Here is a 21,979-nt window from a genome sequence, read left to right as displayed (position 1 = left end):
GGGGGAAGATGATGAACGTGCTGGGCGCCCAAGGTACAGCGATTACAGACCAAAACATTGCCAAAGTTCGCGATGTGATCCGTGGTGACCGAAGATTAATTGTTCGTGCGGTGGCTGAGTTGGTTAACTTATTCTTATTTTTTTATTTACATTACCCCTAAGGGCCCTCGTCAGTGCAGCAGTGGCGTAGAGGTAGAACACCCGCCTCGCGTGCAAGAGGTCCGTGGTTCGAATCCTGGTGCCGGCAATTTTCCACCGGATTAAAAAAAAATCCGCGTGTTGATAAAATTGCATAAACAGGCCTGGAGTGCGGCCTGATCCCGGTGACTAGAACCGGTAACGCACTCCCTCACCAGAGCAGGATTGGCCACCCTGGTGCAGTACTTGGCCACAACCTCCTATATGAACACAACAATCAATTCCCGGCCCTCAGTCCCCAGCAGCTGCGAAGCAACTGACCAAGGCGGCGGTCAGACCTGCGGCGCAGCAGAGGGTGCTAAGAATCCCTGGCTCCGGACAGGCCGCCATTGGAATTTGAACCTGGCAACGTTCAACGCTAGAACGTTATCTAGTGAGGCGAGTCTAGCAGTGCTATTGGAGGAATTAGAGGGCAGTAAATGGAATATAACAGGGCTCAGTGAAGTTAGGAGGCCAAAAGAGGCATATACAGTGCTAAAAAGCGGGCACGTCCTGTGCTACCGGGGCTTAGCGGAGAGACGGGAACTAGGAGTCGGATTCCTCATTAATAAGAATATAGCTGGTAACATACAGGAATTCTATAGCATAAACGAGAGGGTGGCAGGTCTTGTTTTGAAACTTAATAAGAGGTACAAAATGAAGATTGTGCAGGTCTACGCCCCTACATCCAGGCATGATGACCAGGAAGTCGAAAGCTTCTATGAAGATGTGGAATCGGTGATGGGTAGAGTGAAAACAAAATACACTATACTAATGGGCGACTTTAATGCCAAGGTAGGCAAGAAGCAGGCTGGAGACAAGGCAGTGGGGGAATATGGCATAGGCACTAGGAATAGCAGGGGAGAGTTATTAGTAGAGTTTGCAGAACAGAATAATATGCGGATAATGAATACCTTCTTCCACAAACGGGATAGCCGAAAGTGGACGTGGAGGAGCCCGAACGGCGAGACTAGAAATGAAATAGACCTCATACTCTGCGCTAACCCTGGCATCATACAAGATGTGGACGTGCTCTGCAAGGTGCGCTGCAGTGACCATAGGATGGTCAGAACTCGTATTAGCCTAGACCTGAGGAAGGAACAGAAGACACTGGTACATAAGAAGTCGATTAATGAGTTAGCGGTAAGAGGGAAAATAGAGGAATTCCAGATCAAGCTACAGAACAGGTATTCGGCTTTAACTCAGGAAGAGGACCTTAGTGTTGAAGCAATGAACGACAATCTTGTGGGCATCATTAAGGAGTGTGCAATGGAAGTCGGTGATAACTCCGTCAGGCAGGATACCAGTAAACTATCGCAGGAGACGAAAGATCTGATCAAGAAACGCCAATGTATGAAAGCCTCTAACACTACAGCTAGAATAGAACTGGCAGAACTTTCGAAGTTAATCAACAAGCGTAAGACAGCTGACATAAGGAAGTATAATATGGACAGAATTGAACATGCTCTCAGGAATGGAGGAAGCCTAAAAGCAGTGAAGAAGAAACTAGGAATTGGCAAGAATCAGATGTATGCGTTAAGAGACAAAGCCGGCAATATCATTACTAATATGGATAAGATAGTTCAAGTGGCTGAGGAGTTCTATAGAGATTTATACAGTACCAGTGACACCTACGACGATAATGGAAGGGAAAATAGTCTAGAGGAATTCGAAATCCCACAGGTAACGCCGGAAGAAGTAAAGAAAGCCTTGGGAGATATGCAAAGGGGGAAGGCAGCTGGGGAGGATCAGGTAACAGCAGATTTGCTGAAGGATGGTGGACAGATTGTTCTAGAGAAACTGGCCACCCTGTAAACGCAATGCCTCATGACCTCGAGCGTACCGGAATCTTGGAAGAACGCTAACATAATCCTAATCCATAAGAAAGGGGACGCCAAAGACTTGAAAAATTATAGACCGATCAGCTTACTGTCAGTTGCCTACAAACTATTTACTAAGGTAATCGCAAATAGAATCAGGAACACCTTAGACTTCTGTCAAGCAAAGGGCCAGGCAGGATTCCATAAGGGCTACTCAACAATAGACCATATTCACACTATCAATCAGGTGATAGAGAAATGTGCGGAATACCTATAACCAACCCTTATATATAGCTTTCATTGATTACGAGAAAGCATTTGATTCTGTCGAAACCTCAGCAGTCATGCAGGCATTACGGAACCAGGGTGTAGACGAGCCATATGTAAAAATACTGAAAGATATCTATAGCGGCTCCACAGCCACCAAAGTCCTCAATAAAGAAAGCAACAAAATCCCAATAAAGAAAGGCGTCAGGCAGGGATATATGATCTCTCCAATGCTATTCACAGCGTGTTTACAGGAGGTATTCAGAGACCTGGATTGGGAAGAATAGGGATAAAAGTTAATGGAGAATACCTTAGTAACTTGAGATTCGCTGATGATATTGCCTTGCTTAGTAACTCAGGGGTCCAATTGCAATGCATGCTCACTGACCTGGAGAGGCAAAGCAGAAGAGTGGGTCTAAAAATTAATCTGCAGTAAACTAAAGTAATGTTTAACAGTCTCGGAAGAGAACAGCAATTTACAATAGGTAGCAAGGCACTGGAAGTGGTAAGGGAATACATCTACTTAGGGCAGGTAGTGACGGCGGATCTAGATCATGAGACGGAAATAATCAGAAGAATAAAAATGGGCTGTGCGTTTGGCAGGCATTCTCAGATCATGAACAGCAGGTTGCCATTATCCCTCAAGAGAAAAGTGTATAATAGCTGTGTCTTACCAGTACTCACCTACGGGGCAGAAACCTGGAGGCTTACGAAAAGGGTTCTACTCAAATTGAGGACGGCGCAACAAGCTATGGAAAGAAGAATGATAGGTGTAGCGTTAAGGGATAAGAAAAGAGCAGATTGGGTGAGGGAACAAACGCGAGTTAATGACATCTTAGTTGAAATCAAGAAAAAGAAATGGGGCATGGGCAGGACATGTAATGAGGAGGGAAGATAACCGATGGTCATTGAGGGTTACGGACTGGATTCCAAGGGAAGGGAAGCGTAGCAGGGGGCGGCAGAAAGTTAGGTGGGCGGATGAGATTAAGAAGTTTGCAGGGACGACATGGCCACAATTACTACATGACCGGGGTTGTTGGAGAAGTATGGGAGAGGCCTTTGCCCTGCAGTGGGCGTAACCAGGCTGATGATGATGATGATAAGGGCCCTCACGCGAGGGTACGCGAGGGTATAAGAAAGCTGTTTGAGGCATTTTAACAGACGAATTACACATGAGCAAGATTTGTGTGAAGGTTGTTCCAAAAGTTCTGTCCGATGACCAAAAACAGTGCAGTAAAGATGTGTGTGTGGACATGTTAGAACGCATTGCAAATGAGCTGAATTTGTTGGAATCTGTTGTAACATGTGATGAGACATGGATTTTTACCTATGACCCAGAAAGTAAGCGCCAGTCAATGCAGTGGAAGTCTCCAGGATCCCCAAGACCCAAAAAACCATGCATGTCAAAATCAAAATTCAAGGCAATGTTAATTGTCTTCTTCGACATTAATAGAATTGTAATGCTTGAGTGGATTCTCAGCGGTCAGACTGTTAATCAACACTACTACATTGAAGTACTAAAAAGACCGGGAAAAAAATTTCGAAAAAAAAGGTCACAGTTGTGGAGTGATGGATGGCTGTTGCACCAGGACAATGCACCCGCTCACATGGCCCTATCTGTCAAGCAGTTTCTGACCAGCAAAAACATTACTGTGATGGGGCATCCTCCTTATTCACCTGATTTGGATCCCCCCCATGCTGATCTTTTTTTATTTCCTAAAGTTAAATCTTGCTTAAAGGGAACCCATTTTGACTCAGTTGAAGAGGTTCAGGCAAAAACGGAGAATCTCCTGAAGAACCTTCCAAAAACCTTGTTGCAGAACTGCTACCAGCAATGGCAGCACCGAATGCAGAAGTGTGTGAATTCTGAAGGGGACTACTATGAAGATGATAATGTCACAGAGAACTGATTCTATAAGTACAATAATTTATTGGACGAGTCTCATTTTTTTTCTTTGTGTCACACCTCGTATAGCACAAAAGGAATTTCTTGCTTATGGGTCTTCGCCGAGAGAAACAGTTCTAAGGTGAGGGGTTTTGCTTTCTGGACATTAGAGACAACCCTATCAAGATTATATCTTGACAGGAGGTCAACCGCACATTGTTTAACTGCCGAGGGCTTGAGTTTTACTGTCTGTAAATTATTTTCTACGGCTGAAATCAGTTTTTCTGAAAACATGTCATCTGGCATAATTATGAAATAACTTTCCTTGTGAGACATTACTGGTCTAAGTTTATGCTCCACAAGGTAATTAACTAACGGTTGGACAGGGTCAGACGTCTTAAAAGAAGAATTTGATTGTTGAATGCTAGCAATGCAATCTGAAATACAGCGCGAGCGTTCTTCTGCCGGGACGAACCTGGCTATGCAGTGCAGTATGCTTAAAACGTCAACTGGCTTTACGTTAGGCTTGAAACAGTGCTTAGGACCTAAAGCAAGGGTTTTTCTGTGGGTATCACTTACGATGGCGTCTTCAAGAACTAGTACGTTATTTGACGGTGAATTATCAGAAAGGTGTTTCCTCTTACTTTGTTGAAGCTCCGGAAGTTTCATCCTCCATAGGAAGTCCGCATGTTGCACGGCTAACCTGTTCCAATCAGCGTAGGGGCAGTTCCAATGGCGACTGCCTCCTAGGGCCGCGCAATGGACCTTTAGACACTCCTGGTAGAACTTAACTTGGCGCCGTGATTCAGCGGAAAGAATAGCTCCAATCCTCTTGGCATGCCCAGTTGATGGTTGAAGGAAGCCGCACATCATCTGAACTTCCAATGGGACGACACGATTACAAGTAAACCACGACATTGTTCTAGCACGGAAGATACATATTGGCAATTTCGGAGCTTCAACTTCCAGTTTCTTCAACAGTTTTACTGACTGTCGTATGGGTATGATTTATAAAATTCCCTTTAGCTGTGGCCAGTTCTACGTAGGGCAAACGGGGCGGTGTATTAATCAGAGGCTAATGGAACATAAAAGGTCGTTAATCGGTGGATCGCCTTCTAATCTTGCCCTACATTGCCAAGATTCTAACTGCACGCCAGAGTTAGATGAATGCACGATATTGTACAGGCATAAGAATGAAGATATGTGTCTTATGGTAGAGGCATGGCATATCTATAATGGTGGAAGTGCGTGCGTGAGTCAGCCTTCGATTACTTCACATAAGGAAGAGATTAAGTGCCTTAACAGTTATCTCTCACGTAGACCGACACATGTACCCGACTGACACGTGGCGATACCATTCCAGAGCTTGCGCAGATGAGTTTTGTGTCTTCTTTCTTTTTTTCGCCTCAGTGCTCCCTTCAGTTGATAGTCGGCATTCGTGTTGTCCACTTCTCTACTCTTGTGTCCTGTCTGCACGTCTCACCTCTTTTTTGCATAATGAATCCTTAACAACTAGCTCAGCTTTCTGTCGTTCTAAAAACCACCTGAACCTGTACTTCAATAAAAAAAAACAGTTTTTTTACAAGCCACATAGTTTTACTAATTTCTCCAGTTAAATTAATCATCCACCTTTCATTGAATTCCAATCTCCTTATCTACATTTAAGATGAACCTTACATATAATTAACCTAATTTTATTTCCTTTCCTCAACTACCGACCGGACCGGTATTTGTACTCGTCGATTTCTTTTCCTATTTGCACACTGTGCTTCACTTCTGGTACAACTCTTCTTGTGCGCGTGTCCTGTATATGTACAGTCCAAGGGCCACCTCTGCACACTTATTGCTTTCCGAGTAAAACTAATCCCACTGAATGGACACCAGCTGCTTACATGTCAGCTCAACTTTTTTATGTGTGTGCGTGTGTGTCACCCCCTACTTCTCGGAAGCACCTGCATCACAACCCCTAGCTATTACCCATACTCCATACTTTTGAACACTTCCCCTAACACTCACTATGGTCTCTTTTTGTGCCCACTCATCCTCCTCACCTCTTTGGGGGGGAGAATGAGTTACACCACATACAAATGATGCCAACGAAAAAAGCTGTTGGCCTGATAAAGGCAGGTCACTTTGTTGAAATGCTGACTCCAGCTTTCGCCTACCGAGGACTTCAAACTGCCATCTTCCTATGAAGACCTTGTCTAGTATAGGGGAAATTATTTGTAGCTTTAATTGAAGAACAGAAATGATAAGCTCAAGGGAAATGGAAGTGGACGACAAAGACCTTGCTGCCATGGTTACCAAAGCCACAACCTTCCCATTAGAATGTGTGCATTGCTCTACCAAATGTGCTACGGCGGCAGCTGCTGTTTTCCCGTCCACTTTTTTTAGCATTTATGTATGTTACAAGATCCCACTTTGGGAGTGTTTGCTAGTGCCACTCAAGACGACAGCAGCGGAACATCCTTTTGACCGAAGAAGGAGACGAAAGAGGAATCGAGGTGCTCAATATTTTGTTGATTACAACTGACCGATGCCATCGGTCAAAAGGATGTTCAAAAGGACCACAACTGGCAGTGCAACACAGGCATAATGCAGAGATTGTGGGTTCGGTTCCCACCGGCGGTGACTTGTTTTTTCGTCCACTTTTATTTCCTTTATCATTTCGACACTTCAATTAAAACAACAAATAATTTTCCCTGCGCTTTCCTTGTCTTTATTAACTGTTCGCTTCATATAGTTGTGATCAACAAAATATCGAGCACCTCGATTCCTCTTTCGTCTCCTTCTTCGTCTCGTCTGTACTTTATGGACATGCTTGAGTACTGCAGAAAGCCTTACAAGGAGTGCTCCCTTCTGCAGGCTCCGTCCCACATCGACGTGCACACACCCATGTGATCTGGCACGTCAGGAACCACCGATATAGTGAAGAATATACAAAGTGAACCAGTGAAAAATACCAAGGAGCCTGGCCTCTCACTGACCAGGCAGGGTGATGAGCACCACCTTGCGGGTGTACTGGGGTTGCCCATCAGGGCCCAGGCGTGATGGCTCGGGAGGGTGGAACACCTCCTTTTGATGAACAACCATACGATCACGTGTCACCGTGTCCCGAAAGATCCACGGATGGTTCACGAAGGTGTCTACATCGAGCATCTGCAATGGCACACAAAATGCCATGAATGACAAAAAGCACCGACATTCATTGTCAAGAGCACCACCCCCACCCATGGCTTTGACGCAGTTCAAAGGGGCCCTGAACCACTTTTTATCGAAGTTGAGAAATGCACTTGAAGTTAAAATATACTATTTCAGAAATAATTTGCTGCAAAAAAGTATTTCAATGCTTTAAGCAGAACTGGAGTTTCCATTCCTTCTTCAATACCTTGCACTGCGAAAGCTACGGCAGAACGGGGTGTGCCCACAACCCTCTGCCTACTGACCATCCTCATGGCACACAGTTAAAATTTTATTTTGGATGTTCACTACTTCCGATGTTGGTGCCTACGACATGCCAAACACGGTTGTCCTCAGCAAGCCACAGTGCAGTCAGCCAGTAGACTCATCGCGGCATCCACACTACGTAGGAGATTGCAGCTACATGCAACTGTAGTGCATACGCGCAGTGTTTGCTTTGTCCACAACAAGGTTTAAGTGAGCTTGTGCTTATATGCTCCAGTCTGGCCGAGCTACGTGGTGCAGACTGGCTTTGTCCTGCACCAGCTTGACCAACGGAGTAGCTACATCCAGCTTGCACATTTTGAAGCGATATCAATAACTCAGTACGAAGCGAAGTTTGCCATTGCGTTTAGCCAGGAGTGAGCGCACGCTGGCAAGCGCATGTGTGGTTTGACCTTAAGTTTCGCACAGTTCGAGGATAGTTGTGTTCAAAGCTAGTCGAAATTGGCGAGACCTGATGACTACGACACCAATAAACAGGGTGGCCAACGTTTCATTCCTACGCAAGTGGCAGCGCGTGAACAGAAAATAGTCTGCTTCTTCCTAAAGTACGCAATTTTCGCAATTCGAAAGCAAATTTTCGCTTACTTCAGCATGTTTATTAAACGTCATCAATAAATACACACAGTAACAGTAGGAATAAGTGCATTGATCCAAACACCCTTCTTTATTGATGTCATTCTATTTGCCAATAGCAGCCAGGTATGGGAATCTACTACAGTAGACTCCCTGGGATCATGAAAAGTGTTCATCTTACCAGAAGTTCGACTAATCAGGAATGCTTCTAAAAATGGTGTTTGAGCATGCAGTGTGTGTCCAAATAACTCGTATATGGGAACAAATGAATGAAATGGCCTTTCAGGGAAAAAATAACTGCAATACAAGCATTTATTGCACTACAAGTGGTACACTACACATTGCCCTAGTAAGGCGTCAGGCACTGTTGACTGTTACCCAGTTTGTTATTTTTTCTTTTGTGCCTGTCGAGAAAATCGCCTGGCTGCTACAAATGCAGACATCTCACTTAATTTTCTAAGATATTCCTCAGTGCCCTCGCATTGTTCGAAAAACTGTACTAAAATATCCAGGCAAGCGTCAGCTGCATTGCAGGTCACTTGTGCAGATTCAGGCACAACATCCATGCTTTCATCGTCAGCAGCAGTTTCTGTTGGCAGGTCGAGCACCTACCTCTTCAATTAAAGCTTCCAGTGTGTCAGCCCTACATGTTTACACCCCATCAATGCTGACATACGCACTCATGTCAATGGAGACACCCTTACTGCTGACCGTAGAAACAATGCTGCTCTCCTCCAAGTTCACAGTACAGTCCTCACTCATACCAGTACCACAGTCATTCTGTGCTGAGCTGTCACTAGGTGCCATAAACCCCGCATGGTGAAAGGCACTGGCAATGGTCACTTCAGTAAACTGCCCCCAGGCACTTGTTAGTAAGTGGACAGCACTTAACAGGTTCACTGTGTACTCTTTACTGCTCTCCATGCAAATTAGCATCGTCTGCAACAGAGAGCGATGATAGTGCCTCTTCAAGCTGCTGATTACTCCCTGCCCCATGGGCTGTAGCTTCGCAGTTGTATTTTCTGGTAGAAACTCCAGACGGATGGCACAAAGTCCGGCGACGTGACCGTGTCCAGGACAGCTATCAACAACAAAGAGAACTTTTCTCTCTGGAAGTGATTATCCATCTCCTGAAGCCACTGCTCGAAAAGCGCTAGCGTCATCCATGCTTTTGAATTAACCATGTACGTGACCGGCAGCGTTTTTACGCTTTTAAAGCAGCATGGTGCTTTAGACTTCCCAATCACCAGCAACCTAAGTTTGTCAGTCCCAGTCATATTTGCGCCCACGAGGACCGTTACCCGAAGCTTGCTGTGCTTGCCCGCCACACAGTTATCACGAGCAAATGTGTGCGTTTTGTTTGGAAGCAGCTGGTAGAAAAGGGCAGTTTCGTCCACATTGTATATACCTTGAGGGTCATATTCTTCCATGAGGTCATTCAGTTTGTTCTGCCTCCAATTGCTGCAGGTGATTTCGTCCACTGCAGCGGCCTCGCCGACACGGCCTCGCCGACAACACAACGAAAGGCCAGTCCATGCCTTCTGCGGAAATGGTCAAGCCACCCATCGCTGCATGTAAACTCCATATTCAGCCGCAGTGCAATTTCTTCTGCTTTCGCTTTCAATATGACTCCATTCACTGGCAAATTCGCACCGCATGCTCTCTTTACCCAAGCAAGGACGTCTTCTAGGTCTTTGTGCATAGCTGTGCGCATCCTTTTACGCTTCGGCGCAAACTCACCATCTTGCAGAGCACTGGTAATCTGCGCTTCGTCTTTCACAATACCACTCACGGTACTTTTCGCGATGCCGAACTTGCGCGCAACTTTGAAAGCCGGCCGGTGCGAACTTCGGTTAAAACTTCGATCTTCTCACGAAGTTGAAGAGGCTTTTTCCGAGCTGTTGACTGACTTGCCATACTAGCAACACGACGAACAGGGCGCACACTAAGACAAACATCGCACACCACGATGTGACGGTATACGGACTGGCAGGAGACAGTGGGACACGACGCGCATGCATGCCACGAAGAAGGGATATGCCTACCATGGAATAAAGAACCAACTTTAGAGAAGGGAAACAGTACCTTCCGCAGTGGTTCGAAAATAAGCAGCGGCAGCGCATGGAACTTACTTAGGTGGACGCCAGGTGACGCTGCTTAATCCGGAAGAGGAAGTACACTGTTTTTTTGTTTTTGAGAGCAAAATTTAATATGGCCGCTTTTTGCCGGCCGTGTATGCTGGTACGCGCCACGCTTGCCCTGCTGGCTATGCGGCATGCCTCAATGCCTTGGTTGCCGCGTAGCTGGTGCGTTCTAATTGCCAGGAGACCAAAGAGCCTCTACTGACGGTCATACAAACAAGCCACAAGTGAGTGAACAGAATGTGCAACTTTATTGGCGGAAAACAAGCAGCTTACATTCTCGGGCAATAGCAGAACTAAAATTTGCATGCCGAGATAAGCTGGAATCATTGACGCAAGCTCATAAACGGCTCACCGTCGTCGGCGCGCATGGCAGTGTGGTAATGAGCGACAACCAGCGTTGCAAGCAGATTGGACAGAGTGTCCCACCTGTTAGCAGCGGCAGTCGCCGTTAAAGATGAGCAACTTTCATTGCAAAGCAATCGGGAGACGCAGGCATCTGCTGCCGCAGCCTACACAGCGACATGGACTACCCCGCATTTTAGCCGTTCACTCCTTTCCAACCTGCACATTTCTTTTCTTTCAGTGGCCTATAATGCGTGGCTCACACTTGGTGTCTCACTTTGTCTCAATATGGACAAGTCGCTTTCGTGGGCATCGTCTTCATCAGCTACTTTTGCAGGCCTTTCCAACCATGTGGCTATCAACTTCATACGTATCGGACTATGAAAGTATGTATGCTGGTCTCCGTTCATGCCTAATCGCAGCCGAGAAAGGCCAGAGGCACAATTTGCCCATGGCTGCAGCAGGAAAGGGCGAACAGGGAGCACGAATCACGGTGCATGTAAATTGGGAGTCTACGTCGCTGTGCAGGCTGCAGGAGCAAACGCTTAATTCGAAAGACTGCTTCTCAATGCAACTGACCAGGCCGCCACATCCGAGAAGCATAGCACGACGACCATAACCAAGTGAGATAACAGTGAAATTAAACAGCAATCAATCACCACATAAGGTTCAGACAATACATTATACATTGGCTACGAACCATATGGCAACAGTGAGCATTCAGATACACAGGTCTCTTAGGGTACATTCAGCCGCCTACCTACAGGTGTAGTGCTTGCCTTTGTCACACATGGTGGTCAGGTTAACGAGCGACAACCAGCAGCGGAAACAGATTAGACAGAGTATGCCACCTGTTTGCAGAGACAGTTGCCATTAAAAAGGCGCAACTTCCATTGCGAAGCAATCGGGTGACGCAGGCATCTGCTGCCGCAGCCTACACAGCGGCATGGACTATCCCGCACTTTAGCCGTTCCCTCCTTTCCAACCTGCACGTTTCTTTTCTTTCGGGGGCCGCTAATGTGTGGCTCACACTTGGTGTCTCACATTGTCTCAATATGGACAAGTCGCTTTCGTGGGCATCGCCTTCATCGGCTACTTTTGCTGGCCTTTCCAGCCATGTGGCTATCAACTTTATACGCATCGGACTATGATGTATGCTGGTCTCCGTTCATGCCTAATCGCAGCCGAGAAAGGCCAGAGGCACAATTTGCCCATGGCTGCAGCAGGAAAGGGCGAACGGGGAGCACGAATCACGGTGCGTGTAAATTGGGAGTCTACGTCGCTGTGCAGGCTGCAGGAGCAAATGCTTAATTCGAGAGACTGCGTCCCAATGCAACTGACCAGGCCGCCACATCTGAGAAGCATAACATGCAGGCTGCAGGAGCAAATGCTTAATTTGAGAGACTGCACCCCATGCAACTGACCAGGCCGCCACATCCGAGAAGCATAACACGGCGACCATAACCAAGTGAGATAACAGTGAAATTAAGCAGCAATCACTCACCACATAAGGTTCAGACAATACATTATACAGTAAAACCTCGTTAATTCGAACTCGGTTTATTTGAAATCCCGCGTAATTTGAAAGTTTTCAGCGGTCCCAACAGTTTTCATGCAAATTTTGCCGGATAATTTTAACAGCCAGCGTGCCCATATCCGGATAATACGTCAGTTTAAACCATGGCCTCCATGATCCGCAAAAAACAAAAATTTGTGTGCCAGTCTCTGAGGCCAGTATAGTTGCCAGAGTGGCAGCCAGGCGGCACTTTAAATCAACTTTCTGTTTCTGATGAACGTTGTGCGCAGTTTTGTGGAGTGTAGCGGTGGTAACAGTGAATTGCGGCACACTGTAAGCAGACTGGAGGACGCAGCCTACGGTGCGGCTAACTACCGCGCCAAGCAGTCACGCATTGATGACTAACATATTTACACGATTATAAGTCGACCACTTTTTTAAAAATTGAAAATCTGAAATGGGGGGTCGACTTACAATCGAAACCAAAACATGGCACCGCCAAAAAAGCGAGACCAACGGGAGCTACAACGTAGTTAGAATTTTATGATTGCTCTATGGCCCTATCCATAGCTTTTCGCTATCCTGCATGTTTCTTCACTTTTCGGAATTTCAACATTTTTCAGAGTCTTACAGTGCACACAAACACTCATGAGGGGGGTGTCGATAGTTGATGGAAGCGCCGCTGTTCTATTCGTGGCGGCACCCTCATTACAGCGGCGCTTGTGGGGAGCATTGGTAGTTCATGGAAGAGCAGACACCACTTGCAGGCTTTTCTTTGCCTGTTGTGCTTAGCTATCTCTATAATTTGACGAAAGGCATTGGTTTGACGCGTTCCACTTGACTGCCGGCTACGCGCTACTTCTATGCTTCCTCAGTCATCATGAGTGCTCCAGGCCCACTAATGATTCGGCACTCGTTCACAGCAGCGTTCAAGAGGGCTGCCATCCTTTACGCCGAAGAAACAAATCACTGCGCAGCAGGCCGCAAGTTCGATGTTTCTGAATGGGTGGTGCGAGAGTGGCGACTACAGCGAAGCGAAATTTTCACCTGTGACACAGGTGAGGAATTTCCCACGTGTCGAAGCCTGGACGCTTTCCGGAGCTGTAGACTAAGCTTGCGGCGTACATCGCTGAAATGTGCAATAGGTCCCTGCCAGTGAAGTGTTACATGGTCATGAAACAAGCCCAGATCTTCGCCTTTTAAGGACCTGCTCCGCTGCGAGTACGAGTGGCTGGCGGCAGAAGACTGTGAAATTACGCCAACCGGACCTGTCAAAAGAGCCTCCCTGTCGGCTGCGTGTGGTTGGGTGCATTCGGTGTGGGCTGCTGTTCCACAAGATGTCGTGGTGCGGTCGTTTGCCAAATGTGAAATTTCGCGGGACGACAATGCGCTGTGGGACTGTAGCAACGATGAAGATGGCAGCACTAGTGAAGTTGAGTAGTCCAGTGACCATGTCAGCTACTAATCAATTTTTGTTCTCGAATGCGCCCTCAAGTATGCTCTCCTTTTTTTTTTTTTTTTTTTTCCTGTCACGCGATATGGGGGGGGGGTCGACTTGCATTCGAGATGCCTTACAATAGTGTAAATACGGTACTTCAAGTGACCGTTTTTCAGGCGAAATAAAGGTGCAGTGTTGATACAGCCACATTTCGTATGTTTATTTCTCGTTTTTTGTCCATTTTTGATAATTTGAATACCCGGCTAATTCAATGATTTTTTGCGGTCCGACGGACTTCAAATTAACGAGGTTCAACTAGAAGTTAGAACTAGAAGTTACCACAACCCATTGGTTACAAGAACTTAGCGAGTGGCTCTATCTAAATAAACTTGACTTAAATGCAAAAAAAAACGAAATTTAGTTTTTTATTCCAAGAATAAGCACAGATTACGACGTAAAGCTTTTTTATTCTGGATCGCAACTTGAACATGTCTCAAGCCATTCGTTTCTGTGTGTTACATTTCACAAAAACCTAAGCTGGACAGAGCACATAAATAAGGTACGCACTAAGGTTGCACGATCTGTTGGCTTGCTACAAGGGATCCGATGCTTTGTGCCTATCAGGCTTCTCATACAATTATACTTTTCGTTTTTGCACTCACATCTTAGCTACTGCCTCTTCGTATGGGAAAACGGTAATAAAACAGATATAGAAAAATTGGCAGTTATGCAAAGGCGAGCTGTTCGGTTGCTGAACTTCTCTAAACAATACATAGGATCTTCTATACTAATGATGCACTACAACATTCCTAATATTAGAGACTCTTACAAAACAAAGATGTGCATACGGCTATTTAAAGAGATCTCCAGCAACAGGGAACTATTTTCAACTCTTTACCTGAGTAGAGACACAGGATACAACCTACGTCACACATCAATAGTAATAAAGAAACCAAGGACAAAATATGGCATGCAAACGATCAAATAAGAAACCATTTCTTTATGTAATATGTACCCTAACATTGTTGACGAAGCTATAAATTCTAGAACAATTCACAAATTTAAACATGCAATACAAAACATAATATTTTCTGATCACAGTGTATTTAACGAATGTTAATAAAGTTTCTTTGTTTAATGTCAACAGTAATGTTATTAATGTTCTATTCTGAATGTATAACTTTTGTTAATAACAGAATGTTCTTATTTTTCCTGTGCTGTATTTATTTAGTTACTTGCTATTTGGCAAACGGTTGATACTTTTCATTGTGTTTAAAATTTTGCTGTAAATAGTTTTGAAGTTTTGTGTCTTATTAGTTGTATTTTGTTATCAGTTGACTGCTACTTCTGCTGCTCCAGCGAGGTAAAGGCCTTAGTCAGGAGGATTACGCCTTCCTTTTGCCTTACCTTGCAGGCAAACCTTGTATTTATGTTGCCCAAATAAGAACTACTGTACATTGGCTACGAACCATATGGCAACAGTGAGCATTCACATACACGGGTCTCTTAGGGTACATTCAACCGCCTACCTACACGCGTAGTGCTTGCCTTCGTCGCACATGGTGGTCAGGTTAGCGAGCGACAACCAGCAGCGGAAACAGATTGGACAGAGTATGTCACCTGTTTGCAGCGACAGTCGCCGTTAAAAAGGCGCAACTTCCATTGTGAAGCAATCGGGTGACGCAGGCATCTGCAGCCGCAGCCTACACAGCGACATGGACTACCCCACACTTTAGCCGTTCACTCCTTTCCAACCTGCACATTTCTTTTCTTTCGGGGGCCGCTAATGTGCGACTCACACTTGGTGTCTCACATTGTCTCAATATGGACAAGTCGCTTTCGTGGGCATCGCCTTCATCGGCTACTTTTGTGGGCCTTTCCACCCATGTGGCTATCAACTTCATACACGTCGGACCATTTAAGCACGTATGCTGGTCTCCGTTCGTGCTTAATCGCAGCCCAAAAAAGGCCACAGGCATAATTTGCCCATGGCTGCAGCAGGAAAGGATCAACGGGGAGCACGAATCACAGTGCATGAAAATTGGGAGTACAGTCAAACCCGGCTATATCGAACTTGCAAAAAGACGCCTATCAGTTCGATATAGAGCATAATTCGATATAAGCCTGCTAAATAATTGGATGTCATAAAAGCACATACCATCTATAAAATCATTTTATTGGTGAAACTAGCTTAGTTTCGCACAAAGTAGTCCTGCATTTTCTTCTGCTTGGGCAATTTCGCTGCCTGCGACGCACGCACTTTTCCACATGGTCAGCGTCGGAGCAGCTGAGGCCGCAACCTTCCGCATTCGCGCAGAAGTACCAACTAGCGCGAGCGCACCAATCACTTCGGAGGATGTGGGCCAAGGACCGGCATTGCTTTCTTCATTGTGCCCACTTTCACTTGTGCTCGGTACGATATCGGCAATGTAGTCTTCATTTTCGGGCTCTCCTGTGGTCGCGACACCATCATTTGCGCTCACAAACTCGTCCACCGTTGATTCGTCAACAGCTTCCGGAAATTCTGACAGCTCGCTCCGAACTTCGGAAACATCGGCAACGGCTTCTTCGCATTCATCAGGATTTAGTCATCACCGAGCACGCGAAAGTCGGCATGGCTGAAGCAATTTCGGATGAACCACTCGCACACGGCCCTGCGTACGCGTCGGGCGCCACGGGCACCGGGTCGCGAGTTTGGCCGCTTTAGCCGTAATCTCCCCCTTCAAGATCGTGCTGAGAGTGCTCCTCGGAATCTTGTACGCTGCGGGGACATCTGACTTCTCATCGCGTTCGATCTTATTTATGATTTCGAGATTCACGACGAAAGGCGAATTTTGCCGCTTCATCACGGCAACACTGCGGGAGACGGCCTACAAGGCGCACACACAATGAACCAGAAAAGCAGCAAGACAACTCGCACTTCCGCCATCCTGCACGAAGAGGGCACAAGAGCCTCTGAGTGGCTGTCTGAGCAAGCGCTGCGGGCGGGCCAGGATCATTTTTTGCAGGGGGGTGTCGACGGCTTGTCCGAGACAGGGCAGTCATGGTAGGGAGAGTGGTTGGATGGAGCTGCGCCACTGGGTTTTCCCGCCACCGGGAGGGAAAGCCAACTTCTGGGGGCACTTTCTGCCGCTTGACGTTCGATATATCGGGAGTCGCTGCTTTTTTTGTTCGATGTAAGCGTAATTTTTGCTATATATACTCATTGTAACTATACCGTGTCCAGAAATTGTTCGATATATAGAATAATTCGATGTAAACGGGTTCAATATAGTCGGGTTCGACTGTATGTCGCTGTGCAGGCTGCAGGAGCGAATGCTTACTTCGAGAGACTGCTTCCCAATGCAACTGACCAGGCCACCACATTCGAGAAGCCTAACACGGCAACCATAACCAAGTGAGATAACAGCAAAATTAAACAGCAATCAAGCACTGCATAGGGTTCAGACACTACATTATACATTGGCTACGAACCATATGGCAACAGTGAGCATTCACGTACACGGGTCTCTTATGGTACATTCAGCCGCCTAGCTACAGGCATAATGCTTGCCTTCGTTGCACGTGGTGGTCTGGTAACAAGCGACAACCAGCAGTACAAACAGATTGGACAGAGCGTCGCACCTGTTTGAATTGACAGTTGCCGTTGAAGATTAGCAACTTGCATTGCGAAGCAATCGGGTAATGCAGGCATCTGCTGCCGCAACCAACACTGCGACATAGACACCCGGTATTTTAGCGTTAACTCCTTTTCAACCTGCACATTTCTTTTCTTTTGGGGGCCACTAACGTGTGGCTCGCACTTGGTGCCCCACTTTGTCTCAATACGGACAAATCGGTTCCGTGGGCATCACCTTCGGCAGCCACTTTTGCGGGCCTTTCCACCCATGTGGCTATCAACTTCATATACTTCGAACCATGTAAGCACATATGCCAGTCTCCGTTCTGAGCAAATCATGGCCGAGGTAGGCCACAAGCACAATTTTCCCATGGCTGCAGCAAGAAAGAATGAACGGAGAGCGCCAGTTACAGTGCGTGTATACTGGGAGTCTATGTTGCTGTGAGTACTGCAGGAGCAGATGCTTACCAACGCAACTGACCAGGCCCCCAGATCCAAGAAACGTAACACGGCGACCACAACCAAGTGGGACAGCAAAACCAGATTCTGCAATCAATCACTTCAGTGTAGCTTGTGCAAAGACCCAGGCTATCGAGGAAGAACAGCAATCATTAACAAGACTAGAAATATGGAAAATGAGAAAGCTTAGAAACAACTCTGCTCCGCAAGCATTGAAGGCTAAAAAAATAAAGAAAAGTAAAATGGTGCATAGCACACGGTGCGTAGGTTAATGCAAGACACATGCCGATGCTGCATCAGCTATTTCAGGAGAGGAATTGTGCATGACAACATACACTAGAAGATACTGCTATAGATATGTTAGGCTACTAGACAGTGAATGGTATTAATTATCAGCGAAGAATCTGTTGATCTTTATGTTTGGATGAGGATGAATGATCTCTAACGAGAATGGGCAATGAAATATCTTGCATTTATAGAAAAAAAAATTGCACTTGGCACAAACGGAATTGACATGGCCAGGAAGCTGAGTAAGGCCGAACTGATGGAACCCTTTTGGCCAGCGTCGTTGGTGCTTGGTCAGATGTTGCAGGTGCATCTGAACACGAAGAATTTCTAGAAAGTCCTTTCCGAGTTACCTGGATGACTCGGCCAAATGTCTGTGCTTGTGGAATGGTGGCTGAAGCTCTTTTCAGTTCTGACACAGTCCTCTGCAGACTTGATATCCAAATTCTTCTGTTTGCACTTCTTTGTTCATTGTGCAAAAGCCTTGCAAATTTGGTTCCAGCCCCTTTCTGCTGCTGTAGATGGGAGCTCCTGTGCTTGGCATAGACTTTATTGTGGCAGAACAGTGACACATAGATACAGCACAGATTAGCCAAACTCATGCAGTGTTTTCCTTTACGTTTGAACCAATTATACTGAACCATAAATTTGAAAAACATTCATATCTGCTGCAAACAAATGACATGTATCTCAATACTAGCAAGCCAATATAGCATATGTCAAGCCATTATTTATTTCTGAACCATGTTTACCTTGTAGTAGCAGCCAAAGTCCACACCTCGTTGCAGCCTTGTTGTAGCAGGCAGCAGCTTCTGTTTAGCGCGTGGAGTGTGTTGCTTTATACTGGTGCCGTCCTCATTACTGCATGTGTGGAACAGAAATTTTGACTGTATCAGAAGTTGAAGAAGCACAATTCTGCAATATGAAATGCAATAAGGTGTGACATATATATTGTAACAGTTTGCGACTACAGAACACATGCAAATGTACACTGTCTGTTCTAGGGTTCTAGCATGTTAAATAAATATTGCTATTGTCCATAAAATTGATGTCTGCCTAACTATGTCAACAAGCATGTCAACAGCTGAAGTATTATTAAAATCACAAATGAGAACATTTGTGTGCTCATTTATACACTAGAAGTGATCACACTGCTGGTTCCACAAGCAAATGCATGAAAGTCATGAAGCTATTGGAACTGATGCATTATTTTTCTGCACGAACGTGATGCACCACTTCACTTCTGCAAAAATAAATGCCCTGCGGTAAACCAAACTGAACAGCAAGAACATTTGGAACCAACAAGTACGAAATACGGGTGAATTATCATGCTTGCAACTGTTTAATACATTAAATTCTGTACTTGCACTTCATTTTACCAAAGGATTATTCGGTTTTGTGGATGAAAGAAGTTGCCGGCGGACTCGAAAAACAGTTTTATATGTATATTGATAGGCTACTCAGTCACCTATGACCACGGCTACAATGAGATGAAAAATGAGACGCGCGTTTCGATATCGCTCTTTCTTTCCTGGTTGTGTGTGTATAACGACAGCCTCGCAAGTAAAGGTTTATTTAGGGAACAGCAACGGAGGATGCTGACTGCCCATATGTAATGCAGGATCTAGTTCATTAACGTGTCACCGCCTGTAAGTTAATGAGACGAATATCATATAACGATTCAAGCAGCGGTGTTAAACGACTCACCGTTATTGCCGTTGTCAGCCGCAGCAGAATCCAAATCCTGTTTCGATGCAGCCGCATTCCGAATGGCTCACAACCGAAACCTAGCTTTCGGGCTTACATGTCCACTTGCAAACACATCACATCACCGCAAGTTAAATAGTGCAAGACATCGAAGCGCAATGAACTAGTTTTAGCAACAAAGAAGCAACCAGTCTAAGAGTACGAACGAATGAATCCGTGCAGCCGTGCACTCGAAAATACCGGTAAAAATTTAAAATCCAGGCCAGAGGTCACGTGAAAGATTGATGATGCTGAATGTTATTTGCGTTTATAGTGACAAGGAAACAATACACTTACTAATAAATAGTGCAATATCTAATTAACAATGATAATTTTTGCCCTCTTTTCTGCGTAATAGAAATGCTTCGGTAATTGTAAGAGAAAGATTGTAAAATAAAATTGTGCTTATTACGGCGCCTCTAGCAGGAAATATTGGAACTAACGTAAGCATCCAGAACCAATTCTACTATGCTGATTTTATTTGCAGCACCGTGCGGTCGATTTTTCCGCCCTCTGTGGCCATTTGTTGAACTTCAGTGTGCTCCCCTGTGCCTACTGCGTAGTTGGAGGTCAGCAAACGCGCGGAGGTTGGTAGCACTGGCATGACGGCATTATCCCATGATGACCATTGGGAAACAGAATTGGCTGCTTTTTCTTCTCACTTTTTTCTTTCGAGTTTTGCTGGCTTTACTGGCCAGGCGACACTTGGTCTTTCTCTCCCTCTCTTTCTGCGTCCTGTTTCCTCCCTGCAGTCTGCAAGTTCGGTGAAAGCCAGCGCGACGCGAACCTGCTGCGGCGACAAAGAGGAGAGATCATTGCGAGAGGTGCTGCGGTGGGGGGGGAAGGGGAGTAGCACAACGCTGAAAATGCCTCGTACGAAGGGCTCATCGCATCAGTGCTGCGCAGGGCAGAGGGTACGGCGATGGGGAGGCAAAGGAGAGAATGAAGTTGAGGGCACGGCTAATCTTGTAGCCGGGCCGGGAGGAGATAGAGGAGTGAGTGAGGAATGGTGGGAGAGGAGGAGCGGAGGAGCAGCGGAACCTTCGCAGAAACACCGAGGTGGTTAGGTCTCCTCGTCTCCCCGTGTCGCACAGATGGTCGACGGCGCATTCTGCGCCGTCGACCATCTGCATGCGAAATGCAGGTTGTGGGTGCATCTGCACGCGAAATGCGAAGGTTGTGGGTTCGGCTCCCACCTGCGGCAAGTTGTTTTTCCATTCACTTTAATTTCCACTAATTTATCATTTCTTTATTTCATTTATTCAGCACAAGTAATTTCCCCTATGGTGTCCTTGGTGTCAGTGTTTGTTGGCTTCTCATGATATGTCACCATAAAGTGATCATAGGCTTCTCTTTGTATTCACAAACTAGCTGCAATGCATCCAGATTTAATTGCTTATTTCGCACTTTCTTCTACCCCAATGATTTTTTCTACATTCTTTCCTGTGGTTGTTCAAGCATGAAGTCATGCAGGAAGTAATGCATGTAGTATTAGGCAACATTCACACTGACAACCGGCAGACGTCATGCGAGCAACAAGCTGCCAACCAAGGAGCGGCCAATGTAGCAAGCACGAGTTGCTCATCGCTACACCAAAATGTCTCTCAACTGGTGCGATCACATCTGTTTGCACTGCTGTCGACACGTAAAATAACCAACAGTGTATTCCAACATCACGCTCCTACACTAATGATTGGTTTGGTAACATTGTGACTCCAGTCACAGTTGAGGAATCGGTCAGTGAGCAACTCCATGAAATTTTTTACTTTCTGACCAAAGTGACCATTTGTAGCCGGTCGCGCGACAAAGTTGGTCACAGAGCAATGATTTGCTTGTAAATGGTCACCTTGGTCGAAAAGCGACTGTTTTGGGTTGGTCACTTGCTGCTCGATGTTTCAGTCACACAACTACTGTCACAAGGCTCCTGAACCAATCAGTGGTGCAGGAGTGGGATGTCTGTATATGCTGATGCTCATCTTATGTGGTGATGGCAGTGCAAGCAGACGTGAACAGGACCAATTGCAAGACATCAGAGTATGGCGACAAGCAGGCCATACTAGGCAGCGTTAACATTGGTCGCTCCTTGGACGTCCGTCACGGTCAGTCGCCCCAACACTACACCTGAAGCTGCAGGTATAGCCTCATCCTATGTCATATTGTAGGACTCCATGCTCACCGATAGCCACTTAGCTGCATGCTCAGGCTCATAGAGACTACTGCTGTGATCAGATGTTAGAATGAGC

At 45.9% G+C, this 21,979-nt stretch overlaps 1 protein-coding gene across 3 annotated transcripts in view; it reads right to left on the bottom strand.

Annotated features, from left to right (window-relative positions):
- Positions 1-21,979, bottom strand: part of Vhl (von Hippel-Lindau protein) — a 158,670-nt gene that overhangs the window by 96,779 nt on the left and 39,912 nt on the right. The window contains exons 1-2 of one of the 3 annotated variants that reach the window (XM_075678455.1): positions 18,743-19,213; positions 7,113-7,308 (exon numbers count right to left, since the gene is read on the bottom strand). In XM_075678455.1, the coding sequence (XP_075534570.1) occupies positions 7,129-7,308; positions 18,743-18,970 (408 nt within the window). In that variant the 5' untranslated portion in view covers positions 18,971-19,213 and the 3' untranslated portion in view covers positions 7,113-7,128. Of the gene's footprint in view, positions 1-7,112; positions 7,309-18,742; positions 19,214-21,979 lie in introns of those variants that run through there. The other 2 variants (XM_075678453.1, XM_075678454.1) reach the window with 2 other exon arrangements.

The sequence above is a fragment of the Dermacentor variabilis genome, unplaced genomic scaffold (assembly GCF_050947875.1).
Source record: "Dermacentor variabilis isolate Ectoservices unplaced genomic scaffold, ASM5094787v1 scaffold_21, whole genome shotgun sequence".
Taxonomy (NCBI): Eukaryota; Metazoa; Arthropoda; class Arachnida; order Ixodida; family Ixodidae; genus Dermacentor; species Dermacentor variabilis.
This window is presented reverse-complemented; position numbering and strand designations above follow the sequence as displayed.